At 47.8% G+C, this 14,980-nt stretch overlaps 1 protein-coding gene across 1 annotated transcript in view; it reads left to right on the top strand.

Annotated features, from left to right (window-relative positions):
• Positions 1 to 10,665: 10,665 nt before the first annotated feature.
• The window catches only part of STX1A (syntaxin 1A), a 39,016-nt gene continuing 34,701 nt past the window's right edge, over positions 10,666 to 14,980 (top strand). The window contains exon 1 of the mRNA XM_036768864.1: positions 10,666 to 10,845. Within this exon, the coding sequence (XP_036624759.1) occupies positions 10,816 to 10,845 (30 nt within the window). The 5' untranslated portion in view covers positions 10,666 to 10,815. The remainder of the gene's footprint in view (positions 10,846 to 14,980) is intronic.

Raw genomic sequence — 14,980 nt, 5'->3', positions numbered from 1 at the left:
GGATGAGCCAGTCAATGACCAGCTGTAATATGTCTTCCTTGGGGGAGGGGAGATTACCTAAGAATGGTCTTTAGGCATTGGGCTGACCCTGAGTGAAGAGAGAAGGGAAAGGCGTGTCCAGCATTCTGGATGTTTTTTTTCTCCCCATACTCCCTTCACCTCTAGGCAATAAAGCCCCAACTACACTTCCCTGATACATCGGCTAGGGGCCTATCCACTACCTTCCTCCACCCTTAATGTGCTCCAGAGATCTTGGGCAGGAAATCACTCTCCTCTGGTCTGATATATTCCTCTCCTGGTCTCTTGCCCTTGAATGGTCTCTCCCTCCGTTGGTTTTTCATCTGCCTCTCTCCTCTTACCTCCCCTATTGCTTGCTCTAGCTCTCAGTTGAGGTGGGAGGAGGCTTTAGCTGGGACCATCCTGGGACCCCACCCTCCAAGAGTATTCAGTTCCCTTTTAAAAGCTGTGAGGAAGCAGGATTATGGTACCAGAATCTCTCTCTTTCTCTCTCTCTCTCTCTCTCTCTCTCTCTCTCTCTCTCACACACACACACACACACACACACACACACACTCACCCACTCATCCAATCACCACCAGCTGAATGGTTCAGAGTATCACACATCAAGCCGAAAGGGATCTTAGAGATCATCTAGCCAGTCCAGCTTCACAGATAGGAAAACATTTAGGCTCACAGAAGTAACTTCTGTGACTTACCCAGGATCACACAGTTAGTAAGGCTCGTAGGCAGCATTTGAATCCGGCTCATCCTGAGTCCAGCATTCTGTACATTTATGTATGCCATGCAAGGTGCAGGCAACATCTGAATTAAGCCTGGAAGGCTTCATTAAGGATTCTGAAAGGAGATGAGGAAGGGATGTATTTCAGGAAAAGGGGACAGTTCATACAAATCCACTGAAGTGGGAGATACAGTGTCCAAGTCAGTAGTTCTGACTTGCTGAAACATGGTATGCATAATACTTCATTGTTGTTCAGTCACGTCCAATTCTTCATGACTCCATTTGAGGTTTTCTTGGCAAAGACACTGGAGTGGTCTGCCATTTCCTTCTCATTTTACAGATGAGGAAACTAGGCAAATAGGGCTAAGTGACTTGCCCAGGGTCACACAGCTAGACTGACGCCAGATTTGAACTCAGGAAAATGAGTCTTCCTGACTTCAAGCCCAGCGCTCTATGCACTATAATGTAACCTAACTGTCCAATAATAGCTTACACTTATGCAAGTTGGCCCAAATGTCTTAGTGCGGTCTTAAGCTAGTAAAGCTTTATAGTGCTTCAAGGTTTGCAAAATACTTTGGGGGATCCTGAGAAATAAGGGGGAAAGGAAGTTTGGAGCCAGAACATGGGGGTTTCCTAATCACCACTTTGAGAGTTTGTACCTTTTCTAAGAGACAAGAGAAAAACCCTGGAGCAAGAAAATGACGAGGTCATGGCTAGGCCTCAGGACAAAGTCATGCTAACAGCCAATCCAACCTTTCCTTGCAAGTTTTCCAGGGGATTATTTCTAAGGAATTGATGTATCCTTTCCCAGGGTGGAGTGAGAAAGTAGCCCTTGAGAAGGTGGGGATGGAGGGGGGAGGGGGAAGATAAATTATGCTGGGGACTGGGTCCCTTGTGGAAGCTGCCATGGCCCCCAAGAGCAAGAATTCATCGTCTTTGTTTGTGCCTTGGACTCCTTTAGCAGCCTGGTGAAGCCTATGCCCCCATTCTCAGAAGAACGTTTTTAAATAATGAAAGGAAAAGCTAGATTTCAGTCAGACTTTAAAAACTAAAGATGTACTTTTTTTCTCATCCAAGATCATAGAACCACCCCTACCCCCGCCCCGACATCTGTCCAGATTAAGAGCCCCTGTTTACAGTCTGGTGCTTTCTAGCCCCATTATCCTTCACTCTGCCCTGACCTAGCCCCAAGGGATACAGTTGAAAAAGCAGGAGTCTAAGGCTTAATCAACTGGCTGTTTGCTATTTGTGCTACTGCCTCCTAAGAGAGAGGCAGGAGCACTGCATTACCCAGCTCCATGACCCCCAAGAAGCTGTCTCAGCTCATCCCTCCTCCAGCTCCCGCCTCCTACTTCCAATTAGAGGAAGCGAAGATGAATGAGACTCGGGAGAAAGGGGAGTGGGGCTTGAGAGGGAGAGTGGCCTCAGTATGATTGATTCTCTGCCTAGATCTGCCTTTTCCTTCTGGAACCAGCTGCTGCGAAGCCTCCAGAGGAGGGGGTTGATATGAGAGCTAATTCCATCCCTGAAACCTGCTGATCAGATTTTAGCCAGCAAAACAAACCGCGATGAGGTTCTCTCTGCTCCAGAGAACCTCCCCCTGGGGCTAGGCTGCCTATCCGGCATAGGGCTGGAAGACACCACAGAGACCACTCTAATTCAGCATCCTCATCTTACAGAAGAGGAAGCTGAAGCCCGGAGGGGCAAACTGACTGACCCAGGGTCACCTAATCTGCCAGTGACTGACAGATCCGAAATTAAACCCCAGGTCTTCTGGCTTCTAGTTATTCAATTGGTCGACTAACAATGCCTGGACAGCTTTCCCTCCTTATCTCCACCTCCTCCAGTCTTCTTCTTCAATTTCAAGCACCGTGTTGTATATGAAATCTTTGTTGATCTGCCCAACTGCTAGTACCCTCCCTCCCAAACTACCTGGGATGTAACAACTTTGTATGCATTGTATTGATTCTGTTAATATTTATGCAAGTCCTTACTGTTGGGGTTGCTTCATTCTTTTAATCTGTATCCCTAGCACTTAAAAGTAGTAGGCACTTAATAAGTCCTTTTAGTTATTGGTAAATAAATAATTATTAAGTAAGCTCTGTGCTAAGCACTAGAGATTCAGAAAAAGTAAAAGCAGCTCCTGCTCCCAAGGAACTTCCATTCACCAGGGGAGATGATATGTACAAACAGATATCTACAAGACAACATGCTAAGTAAATAGAAGGCAATTTTAGAAGGAAAGGCTGGACATCATCTAGCTGAACCCAGACCCACATCTTTACCCCCTCAGGAGACAGAGCTTGAAAGAGACACTTCTGTCATTCCACAAAACTACCTAATGGGTAAATCATAGGATCACCGATTTAGACTGGCAAGGAATCTCAGAGTTCCCTTCATTTACAGCAGAAGAAAGTGGATCCTGTGTAGGTGAAGTGTCCAACGTCACACACATAGTAAGTTCCAAAGTTGGGCTTTGAAACCAGGTCCTCTAATTCTAATCCAATACTCTTTAAACATGCCACACTGACTCAAAGGTGAGAGCAACCCTCAAGCAAGAACTGGATGAAGTTGACCCCAGGGAGTAAGACTGAGAAAAAATTTAGAGAATAGATTGGTTTAGGGAAGCAAAATGCCTTCTTATGGGTATCTGGAAGAGGTGAGAGTCCAGCTGAGCCTCAGAAGAAGAGTATAATTGGCATAGGTGAAGGGTGAGGATGGGCCATTTCAGGGAGAAGTGGATTGTGATTCAATGGACAGTGACTGAAGTCTTCCCACTGGAGTAGGGGGTTAGTATAAAGCAGTAGTGGGAGGTATAATTGGAGCAAGATTACAGAGGATTAGGAATACCAATCAAAAGAAGAAGATATTGTTTCCTGCCTTCCTCAACTCCCCCAAATGATGTGACCTTGTCCCCCTTTATGCCTGAATAGAACAGAATGAATTATACTGCAACCTTAGAGTTGGAAGGGATGTTAGGGTACCCTTATTCCAGCTCCATCCATTTTATAGAAGAAGATACTGAAGTGCAAGAAGGTTGTTTGTCCATGGCCACATACCAAGTCAGGAGCGGAGATTGGACTAGAATCTCAAGTCCCAGATTCCTCGGCCCCGTGATCTATCCACTAGGTAACGCAGGACAGTCATACTGCCAACTTTTTCTGTCAGCTTATCATTAACATGTGTTTCCATAGCATACCAGAGCTGTTAGGAACCCCAGAGGATATCTAGTCCAAGCCACACCTGAACAAAAATCTTCTCTATAGGATCCCCACCAAGTGACCACCCAGTATCTACTTAAACACCTCCAGTGAGAGGGAACCCAGAATTACATATCATAGCTAGATGACGTATCATCAGCCATCAAGACCAACTCACACCTGAAAAGAATCCCCACTGTAACATACCCTACAAGCTATGGTCCAGCCTCTGCTCAAAGACTTCCAAGATGTTCTCTCTCAACCACCTCTCCAGAAAACTATTTCCAATTTTGGACAGTTCTGTTTGTTAAGAAGTTCCATGTGGCCATGAGCCTAAATATGCTCTTTTTTAAAACTACTTTTCCCATTGTTCCTGGCCCTGCCCACCAGAGAATTGCTTAAATCCTTGGAGACAGCCATCAGGTATCCTGTAAATCTTTTCTCCTCCAAGCAAGACTATTTGATCTATCCTCCCTTAAAGTTTCTCCCATCCTTCTAACACCACAGTTGCCCATTTCTGGATGCTCAACTTGTCAATATCTAATATGTTCAAAATTGGGGGGCAGGGGGTGGTCTGGAACTGAGCACAATACTCCAACTGCTCGGGCCAAAGCAGAGCACAGCAGAGATTTTACCTCCTCTCTTCTTGGAAACTAGACTTCTCAATGCTGGCTAGTAGAGTACCAGCTTTTTTGACTGCCCTATCACGTTATTGACCAGTTAGCCAGGCTCGAACTCTAGGAGTCATCTTTGGCTCTCTCTTTCTTGCCTTCCATAGATAATCAATCCTGAAGTCTGGTAGAGTCTTTCTTGGAAATATCTCTCACATCTGTCCTCTTTCCATTTCCACCTCAGTCAATGGAACCCAAGCCCTCATTACCTCATTCAGTCAGGCAGGCAACAATCATTTATTAGACGTTTACTGTGTACCAGGTACTATGCTAAGCTCTGGCAATATAAGAGAAAAAAAGGTCTTTGTCCTCAAAGAGCTCACATTCCAATGGAAGTGACAACATGCAAACAACTGTGTATGTACAAGATAGAGGTATGTACAGGGTGTTCCAAAAGTCTTGGTGAAGTCTTAAGCTATTAAAGCTTCAGATATCTAGAATATCCTGGAAAGAGAGACAGAAACAGAGAGAGAAAGAGGGAAGGAGCAAAGGAAAGAAAGAGGGAGGGAGAGAAATAGAGATAGAGAGAATAATGTAAGTAAATGGGAATTGGTCACTAGCATTACTGCAGCAGGGTCCTGACTGCCTCTAATGCCTCCCCTTGTCAATCTGTCTGGAGCACCAGGGTCAAGTAAATCTTCCTAAAATGTTGCTTTTATCAGGTCACTTTATTGCTCAAGAACTGACAATGGCTCCCTGTTGGCTAAAGGATAAAGTCAGTTCAGCAATCAACAAATACGTGTTGGATATCTATTATATTCAGCATGGTACAGTGGAAGGAAAACTGACTCTGGAGTCAGAAAACCTGGGTTCAAGGCTGACTTCTGACACTTGCTATCCACGTTATCTTGGGCAATCCACCTCACTTCCTTCAGCCTCATTTTCTTCATCCATAAAATGAGAGAGGCAGACTCGATGCTCTCTGAGGTCCCTTCAGCTCTAAGTCTATGATCCAATGATATGAAGTCACCGTGTGATACATAAAGTGTCATAAAATATCGCTCCTGTGGCCGAGGACTTTATAATCTACTTGGTCTTAATGGTAATATGTGTGTGAGCAGGGGTGTGGAGGCAGGGTAATAAGGAAGAAGAAAATGAAACTGATGAACTTAGGAATGAGGAGAATGTAAACCTCCTTACAAGGAGGAATTGCTTCCTTCTCTCTATGTATCTCCAGTGTCTAGCAGAGTATTTGCATATAAGAGGTATTTAATAAATGCTTGTGAATTGATTATTGATTCAGATAGTAAGAGGGTAATGGGTGGCCCTCAATGAATTCAACCGTCAGGCCCAGGTGAACACACCTACTAACTAGTATATTGAAAGGGGGATTCCTGAAACCCAATCAGAGAGACCCTAGTGGACAATTTTTACTCTGATTTGATAAGCTAGAATCTGTTGAGAGGAAGAAGCCAAGGACTATGAAGGAACTGAAAGTCATGCCACAAGAAGTCAGCTGAAAGAAATGGAGATATCTAAAGAAGAAAAGACTTGCAGGGGGAGGAAGGGATATTAGCGCTATCTTCCAATACCAAGAATTGCACTGCTTGGCCCCAGAGTTAGAAGTTTCAGACATAGTAAAGTCTTAAATGCTTGCTGAATGAATGAGTAATAGGTGGACATTCAAGTCAGATTTTGACTTTGATGGGAGCAAAAAAAACTTTGTAACGAAAGCTTTCCAAGAGCAGCTTCCTGGGGAGGCACTAGAGGTCTGCAGACCAAGTCCAGATGACCACTGGACAGGTATATGGTAGAAAGGATTCTTGCTCAGTCCAAGCTGAAATCCATGGCTCCTCCCAGCTTTGAGATGGTATGAAACCATGACTAGGAGAATGATACCATTGATAGACAAGGAACTCAAGTGGGTGAACAAACGAATGAATGAATGGAAGAGCATTTATTAAGCACTTATTGTGTGCCAGGCTAAAGGATAGAAATACAATTATAAAAATGAGAGTCCCAGCCTTTAAAAAGCTTATATTCTAGTGGAAGGAAACAACCTGCACAAGGTATTGGTGGCCAGGGAAGGAAGCTTTGACCTAGAGAGTGACCAAGACAACATGTGGATTGATTGACATACCATTTCCAGAAGCCAAGAGCAGAAGGTAGAAAGCTGAGGTGGACGATGGTGAGTCCAGATGGGATGGTCTCTGGCATGGTTTAGTCTGGGGTCTGGTCAGATAGAGAGGGAAAGGCAGAGGGTTTGGGTTTTGCTTTTGTTTTGATGCAGTGGGAGTGAAAAGAGATGACACATTCAACTTTAGACACCTTGGATTTATGGCAATTACAACTAAACTGTGGATAACAATACCCCAGAGTAGTTGGGCTAACTCCACAGATGTGAAAAGATGGATGCAGATTTGCCTGAGCCCTCAGTGGCTTGATGGAACACAATTTAAAACAGCTCCAGCTTCAGGTTAGAGGGGAGAAGGGGTGGGGGATGAGTGCCAGGGATTGGGGGGGTGGCAAATAGGGATCAGTGCTTAAGGGGACAGAAATACTGTCTTTTCCCAGGCTCCGGAATCCCTGGGCTCAGCTCCAGGTCCCCTACAAGGGCCCAGAAAGTGAGTGTGGCCAGTTTACCAGGTGCTTCCCCCACATTGCTGCAAATAACACACCACAGGGAGCTTCTCTCTCAGCTGCTGAATAACCTTTAGATGAGGTTTTCATTCTTTCTCAAAAGACATCAGTGTACAAAATAGAGACTGGGAAACACAGAGATGGATCGGAGTCAAAGATCATGCCTGAAGGGCAGGCACTCACAGAAGGCTTTGATATCATCGAAGGGAAGTTCTTGGGAAAACCCCCCACCCCCAACCTTTCCCCCAACCCGCCTTCCACTAAGCCATGTCCCTCCACTTCCTCCAAGCTCAGGAAACAAAGGCCACCTCCTCCAGGAAGTCTTCCTAATTGTATCTGCCACACAAACAGGCCACTTCGGAGACCAGCCAGTCCAAGTCACATCTAAAGAGGAGTCCCCTCCGACAGAATACATGACAAACTGACAGCCGTCTTCTTTGGAGATCTCCAGTTTTTGGTCTCTACCTCCCAGCACTAATCTCTCCCTCTCTCAACCCTTCCCCAGGCAGTCTATTCCACTTTGGGATAAAGTGGTTCCAATTTTTAGGAAGTTCTTCCTTACATCAAACCCAAATCTGCCTTTGTATCATCTCTATCCATCGTTCCTAATTCTGCCTTCTGGGACCAAACAAAACAAGGGCTACACATGGCAGTCCTTCGAATACTGGGAAGCCTCTATCATGCCTCCCCTAAGTCTTCTCTTTTATAAACTAAATGGCCCAGTCCCTTCAGCAAGTCCTCATGTGGCATGATCTCCAGGCCATGCTGGTCACCTGCCTCTGAACAGTCCCAGCTCTCAAGGTGCTTCCTCAAATCTAGCACCTGGAACTGACCACAAGACTCCAGACAGCACCTGCCAAAGTCAGGGCACAAGGGAACTTTCACCTCTCTGGTCCTGGACATTAGGCCTCTCCTAATGAATCCTTTCCCCAAAATTAAGATAATATTGGTTTGTATGGCTGTCCTATGGCCCTGTTAACTAATATCCAGCTTGCTATCTGCTAAAACCCTCAGGGCCTTTTCAAACAAGCTGCTGTCTAGCCTTGCCTCCTCCATCTTGACCCTGGAAAACTGATCTTTTGAACCCAAATAGAAGTGGGTTTCTTTTTTCATTTACCGCTATTAATTTCATCTCCAATTCCAGCCAGTGGTCTAGTCTCTTCAGATCTTTTCGAAACCTGGCTGTCATTCACTTTGCTAGCCACCCCTCCCAATTGGTATTATCCCTAAATCTGATTAACATACCATCTGTGCCTTTATTCAAGTGAAAATGCTGAACAGCAGAAGATCCAGCAGAGATCCTCAAGGCACTCCACTAGAGACCTTCCTCCAATGTGAGATTAATAGTATATTAATTTAATTAATACTAATTAATGCATTAACAACAGCTCACATTTATAAGGCACGTTAGGGTTTGCAGAACATATTACATGTGTTTTCTCGCTTGATCCTTATAACAATGCTGTGAAGAAGCTGCTTTTATCATGTCTGGTTTTTACAGATGAGGAAGCTGAGGCTAAGAGGTTAAATGACTTGCCCAGACTTACACTGAGCAGCTATTTGGCACAGTAGATAGAAAGCTGATCCTGGAGTCAGGAATATGAGTTCAAATCTGGCCTCAGATACTTACTAGCTGTGTGACCCTGGGCGAATCACTTAACCCTGTTTGCCTCAGTTTCTTCTTCTGTAAAATAAGCTAGAGAAGGAAATGGTAAACCTCTCCAGCATCTTTGCCAAGAAACCCCTGATGGCATCATAAAGAGTCATACACAACTGAAGTGACTGGACAACAATAGCCACACAGCTGGTATGTATCTGAGGAAGAATTTGAACCCAGCAGGTCTTTGTGAGTCCAGGCCCAGCTCTCTATCCACTGTACAACCCAGCTGCCCTTTGGGAATGACCACTCAATAAATTCCCTATCCACCTGAATTTCCTATCAGCTAGGCCACTTCTAGTCCACAAGGGCAGCAAGAAAAACCTACACTTCTGTTCCCTCCAACACTGCACACACATTTTGTAAATAATTTTAATCTGTCTGGTTTGTTTGCTGTTAGTCTGTCTACTACCCCCACTAAATGGGAGGATCTCCTGAGTAGGGGCCATGTCTTCCTCTGACCAGGAGATTTCTATGAGGACAGGTACTTTATACCCACTTCTCTCTGTCTGCCCTAACAAAGCTCAGCAGGAAGCTGGGAAGGTGGGATGGAGAAAAGACAGAATGATATGTGCTGAATTGTTTTTAATATGTACCTCTGCTTAAACAAATGATGAGAAATCTTTGTGTGCCTCATGCCAGGGTTTAGAGGGAGGACAAGCAAGAATAGGCACAGCCCCAAGGCTGGCATCAGCCTTGGCCTCTGGGAGGAGAGCCAGGACCGGACATGTAGGGATAGAGGGAAGCGGCAGGGAGCCAAAGCAACACCTTGTCTGCCCAGGGCGAGGGAGGGGACTTGGACAGGGAATAAATGTCACTGGGTCTGCCGAGACTGGGACCAGAGAACAAAGCTAAAAGGCTAGAGCCCAACCCACTGGGGAGGGTAAGACCTGAATGAGGAGCTGGCCCTGTAAACAGATGGTCTTGATTCCATCCCTTAAGGGGGTTGAGAAACAAGAGGGGAAGAACTGGAGCTGGGGACAGTGCTTTTAAAATCGCATTTGTCCCACAGTGCCTTAACGAAAACACATTTTTCAAGAAATGTTGACTGACTAGTGGTCAGAGCCCCCAGTGACTTCCTGGCAGTTCCAAAATGTCCCCAGCACCTGGGGCGGCCTCACCACTGGAATGGGGCCTCTAGACACATTGCAAACCCAGGACCAGGGTAGCCTGGGGAAAGAAACCTCGCTTCGGTGGGACCAATAATAGAATGTAAGCCCCAGAAAGGACTTGTAAAGTCGTTGAGACCACAATTTCGTTTTACAGGTAGGGAAACTGAGGCTGGGAGACGTCCAAGTAACTTGCTTAAGGTCATGTAGATTCCAGGTCACTATGAGCCCCAGCTGTCATTCTATGAGAAAGTAACCCTCTCAACATCTCAATCCAGGACCCTGCCCTATAGACGGAGGAGGGTGTATTGCATCAAGCCTGGTGGGGGCAGGTTGTAGGAAAGGAGGAGGGACGAGGTGGGGTCCATGGGAGGGGGAGAACTAAAATGAGGGGAAAGTAGAGCAGGGGTCCCCCGGGGTGAGGATGGGCAGGGTGAGATAGTCCCAATGGGAGGCGGCTGGGCACAGAGGCTGGGCAAGGTAGGCTGAACAGGAGATGGGGCGGGATCGAGGCGGGTGAAATAAGGGGGTGGGAGCTAGGCTAGAGCCCCCGGGGCAGGGGCCCAGCGAAGGGAGTGCCAGGGCCGGGATTCCCAGGAGCAGAGCAGCTACAGGAGGGGGCGTGGGCGGGCCCGAGCTCTGGGCTGCTCCCGGGAGGGGCGGGGCCAGGGCGGGGTGCTCGGGGCCTGGGTCCCCGAGAGAGGGTCCCGGGGGCCGGGGCGGGGCCGGGGGAGGCGCTGCGCATCTGCAAGGCTGCCGTCGCGCATGCGAACGAAGCCCAGACGGCTGAAGCCGCCGCCGCCGCTGCCTCCGCTGCTGCCGCCCTACTGCCGAAGCTGCCGCCTCCACTCCCGGGAGCATGAAGGACCGGACCCAGGAGCTCCGCACGGTAAGTACGCTCACCGAGCCCCGCTCCCCGCGCCCAGACGGGGCGGAGCAGAGAAGCCCAACCGCCCGGGCTTCGCTCCGGGACACGCCCAGGGCGGGAGCTCCGAGGGCGGGCGCACCCCCTTACCTTTCCCCCCAAGGGTGGGGGAGTCCCAGGCCGACCCCCAGCCCCAGCTGACCTTCCCGAGACTTTGGTCCTCGCTCCCCATTTGCCCTCGGACTGGGGGTGGCCGGCTCAACCTCCCTAGAGGCCCAGAAAAACTTTTCTTTTCCCTTTTTATTTGGGGTGGGGAGGATTCTGGGGGTGACGCCTAGGGCTAAAGCCTAGGCTTCGATGGCTCCTGGTCTTCTTAGACTCCTTAGAGAGGTGTGTCTTCCCCCTTATCTCTTCGAGCCTTCCTCCTCCCCCACTTCCCGGCCGAGTTCAGGCTCTCGGAGCTGTCCGAGGTGCTGCCCTCTGTGTCTGGGGGCAGGGGGGCGGGAGTGAGAGAAGGAAGGACCAGACTCAGCTCTTCGGGCCTGGGGGAAGGAGGACAAGATTTATGTGCCCAGCCCAGGGCGAGGTCCGGAAATGGGGCTGTCTGGAGGGACAGACTGTCCCTGGATCGAGGAGGCGGGGGCCACCTGGGCTCCCGCATCGGCCTCGATGTCTTTTGTCATTAGAAGGAAAGGAGAAGAAAAAAAAACTGGTGGGTGCAGACCCCCTCCTTGCGGACACCTTGCGGAATTCCGTTTTCTTAGGCTTGGATTTCACTTGGGCTGAGACACTTGTGGCTGCTGGTTCCCTCCCCCTCACATCCTCTGCTTGCTTTCTGTGAATTGGATTCTCGCCCCCATGCAGTAAAGGGGGACACGTACCTTCCTGTCTTCCCCCTTGGCCACCTCCCACCACTATGTGCAGGGGCTCCTGGGACCTCCCCCTACTTCTGATTAGCATTTATATGTGGCCTCTCCGCCCTACCACCCCCTGATTGTCACCAGTCTCCACAACCTCTTCTCTCCTCCTGCAGTAATGCCTGGGGTCTTGAGGCTTCTCTTGAGCAGGCCCCATCCTGAGGGGGTGGAGGGGAGAGGGAGGGGAAATTTCCTAAAAATTGCCTACACTGCTGCCAACAACTACCTGCCCAATCTTTCCTCCCCAGTTTCCACGATGGGGCCTCTCATGCCAACATTAGTCTTATTTCAACATCCCTGGACAGACTCATTTATATTTTTTTCCAAATTCAATCTGATTTTCAAGCTGTGTTTCTGGGGCTCCGAGGTTTCCTAGTACATTTGTCCAAGTCCTGATAGTGGCATCTAGCCCTATACCAAGGCTTCCTGCTCTCTCTAGACCAGGAGAGGGTGGAAGAGAAAGCTTTGTAGATTGGGAAATTTTCCAGAATGTAACCCTGTTGTCTTTAGCTTCAACTCCCTAATTCAATTTGGCAAATATTTATGGCATACCTACTGTGTGCCAAGCCCTGGACCAGGTACTGAGGAAAATAAATGGATGGATGACTAAGACAGAGCTTCTGCCTTCAGAGTAACCCCAAATGCTCAAAGCTCTGGATCAGGGGGAGTAGGGTGAGGTGCTCACCTAAACCGCATTTGAGAAGTCACCACCCCATGCCACCAACTCCCTATTATCTAGGGGTGGCAAATTGTACCCCTTGCTTTCCCCACCCCCCAGCTTCTTGGCCTCTTTGTTAATTCCTCTGAATATTAGTAACCACCCCTCTTTCTTCTGAGAGAGAGAGAGGTACTGAGGATACCAAAGAAATGTGGAAAGGAATGTCTATTCACATAGCGTGTCTATTCACATTGTGTTGAATTACTGCCTAAACATGGGGGCCAGATGGGACCAGGGCTTCTCTGAATTTGGGACTGGACCTCAGGGGAGGGAATTCTAACACTAAATCTAAGTCCAACCCTTTCAACTGAGTCCAGAATAATGAAACTTCTCTGTTCATCTGTCTCTGGCAGTTAGAACTCTGTGCTGAAATATGGTGTGGGAACCCTCATGCATGTATGCTACTCCTGATCTCCAATCCCTTGAAGACATAATTAGGACAGGAAGTCTTCACCCTTAAGAGTAGTCCCATGCCCAGGAAACCAGCCTAGGAGGCATTGTTTTGCGTTCAGCCTCCGCTGAACCCCTACCTACCATCCCAGGAAAAAGCTAACAGGTCAGGTTCCCTTGGGGCATGGGCCCTGTGGGGAACCTCTCCTTGTCCTCTATAATTGGTTTCCAGCTCTATGGCCCCCATCCCCTTTCTTCCAGAGGTTGCCAGCTTGAGATCAAGAACCAAGTTTGAGGCATTCATGTTTCAGCGTCCAAAGAGATTTTATTTGTGCTGATTTGGGAGTCTTTCCTCCTCCACTCCACCTCCCAATGTCTCTCTGCTTAATTCCAGTTCAGGCCAGAAGGAAGCTCATGGCTAGAAAATTGTATTCTCAACTCTGAAAGACAAGGATTTAGGAAGAAATGGGCCCTTTATCCTTCATCTTGACATTGGCTTTAGGACCACTTTCTCACAGAATGAGACTTGGCCCTGTTAGAATCCTATCCTGATGGTAGAGAGAGAGAATAAAAAACCCTCTTATCTATCCTGTGGACCCAATCTGTAGATGAAGCCCTAGCCCCAGGCCACAGACTGACCATTAACTCCAGGCCACAGACTCACCCTAACCCTGGGAATAGACCACAGACTTACCTACTGCCCCCCAAATAATCTCACCAGCCCTTCCCATTGACAGGTGTGATTGGGCAAGAGTGTGCAGTGCAGCCCATCACTGCTGCTGGAGAAACAACTTAGGATCCCCATTTGGCTGATGGAGAGGAAGAGGGGGAGTCTGATCAGGAGCCATAGGAAGTCCTCACTTGTCCATGTTTTTATTTTCTTGCTGAGTAATCCTTGGTTTTGACAAGATCATAGAGGATATAAAGTGATCTGTCTTCTCCATCAGCTCTGAGTATGGGGACTTTGTCTCCCTCCATCCCAGACCAACTAAGGACCAACTAAGTCATCAGATCCAGAGCTTCCAAAGTCAAGGAACCTGGCTCTTCTTCCCTCTGGTGCCCCTTGCCCAGCTCAGGGCCCTCTAAATGGTGGCACCCATGTCTGAGAAGGGATGGAGAAGCTGCCCTCCAGGTATAAGCATTGGGCTCTTTATTTGTGGCAGGGGCCTATTCTAAGTGGCTTGGGATTCCAGAGGAAAAAGATGTGGTCTCTCAAGTAGTTAATTCTCTAAATACTTCCCCAGCCTGGGTTTGTGGTTGTCCAGGAGTTTCCTATTTGCTTGCTCAGTGGTAATTCCTAAGAGGAGGTAGACAGCATTAGCTCATAGATGAGTAAATGTATAATGGGCTTATTTTTAGGCAAGTCCCTTGACCCTTCACAGAAAGAGACTGTGAAATACACAGCTTCTGTGTGTTGCAAGTGAGGGGGAGGAGAAAGAGAGAGTCAATGGAGAAGCAAAGGGAAAGAATTCCTGGATATGATAATAACCAGCCTCTATATCTCCATAGCCTGGTCTCTGTGGATGGATGATGGGTGTGCATTCTGCACTATCCAGTCTCCTAATGTCTTTCACATCCATTATTTCATACAACCCTGTGGGTGACATAGGTAGGTCAGAGAAAGGAGAGAACCCCCATTTGTGGCTGAGGAAACTGAGGCACAGAGAGGTTAAGTGACTTGCCCAAAGTTACACGGTGAGGTCAACATAGGCAACATAGAACCTGCCTTGGTTGCTCTTCCCAAGCACACCTACTATGTCATAGAAAGTTTGGGCCTCTATGAAATCAATTAAACAATCAACTGGCATTTATTAAGCACCTACTATGTGCCAGGCACTGTGCTAGTCACTGGGTATACAAGGACAAAAAATGAAAACAAGGGGTGGGATATGATGACAACTAAGGTCCCCTCTGACTCAATGGTCCTATGTCATTTCCTTGGGTCCTAAAGAAGGCAATGTGGGATTCAAGAGGCAGAATGAGACATACATTTCAGACATGGACCATTTGGGGATTTGTTTTGTGTGATTATGCGTATTTGTGTTGTGTTCCCTATTGGCCGTGGGTGGGATTGGCCAAGAGTATGGATGTTTCAGTGTGGCCCATCACTGCTGCTGGAGGAATGATTTAGTGC

This window comes from Trichosurus vulpecula, chromosome 7, assembly GCF_011100635.1.
Source record: "Trichosurus vulpecula isolate mTriVul1 chromosome 7, mTriVul1.pri, whole genome shotgun sequence".
NCBI lineage: Eukaryota > Metazoa > Chordata > Mammalia > Diprotodontia > Phalangeridae > Trichosurus > Trichosurus vulpecula.
The sequence above is the reverse complement of the archived record's forward strand: the minus strand, read 5'-3'. Positions and strand labels throughout refer to the sequence as shown.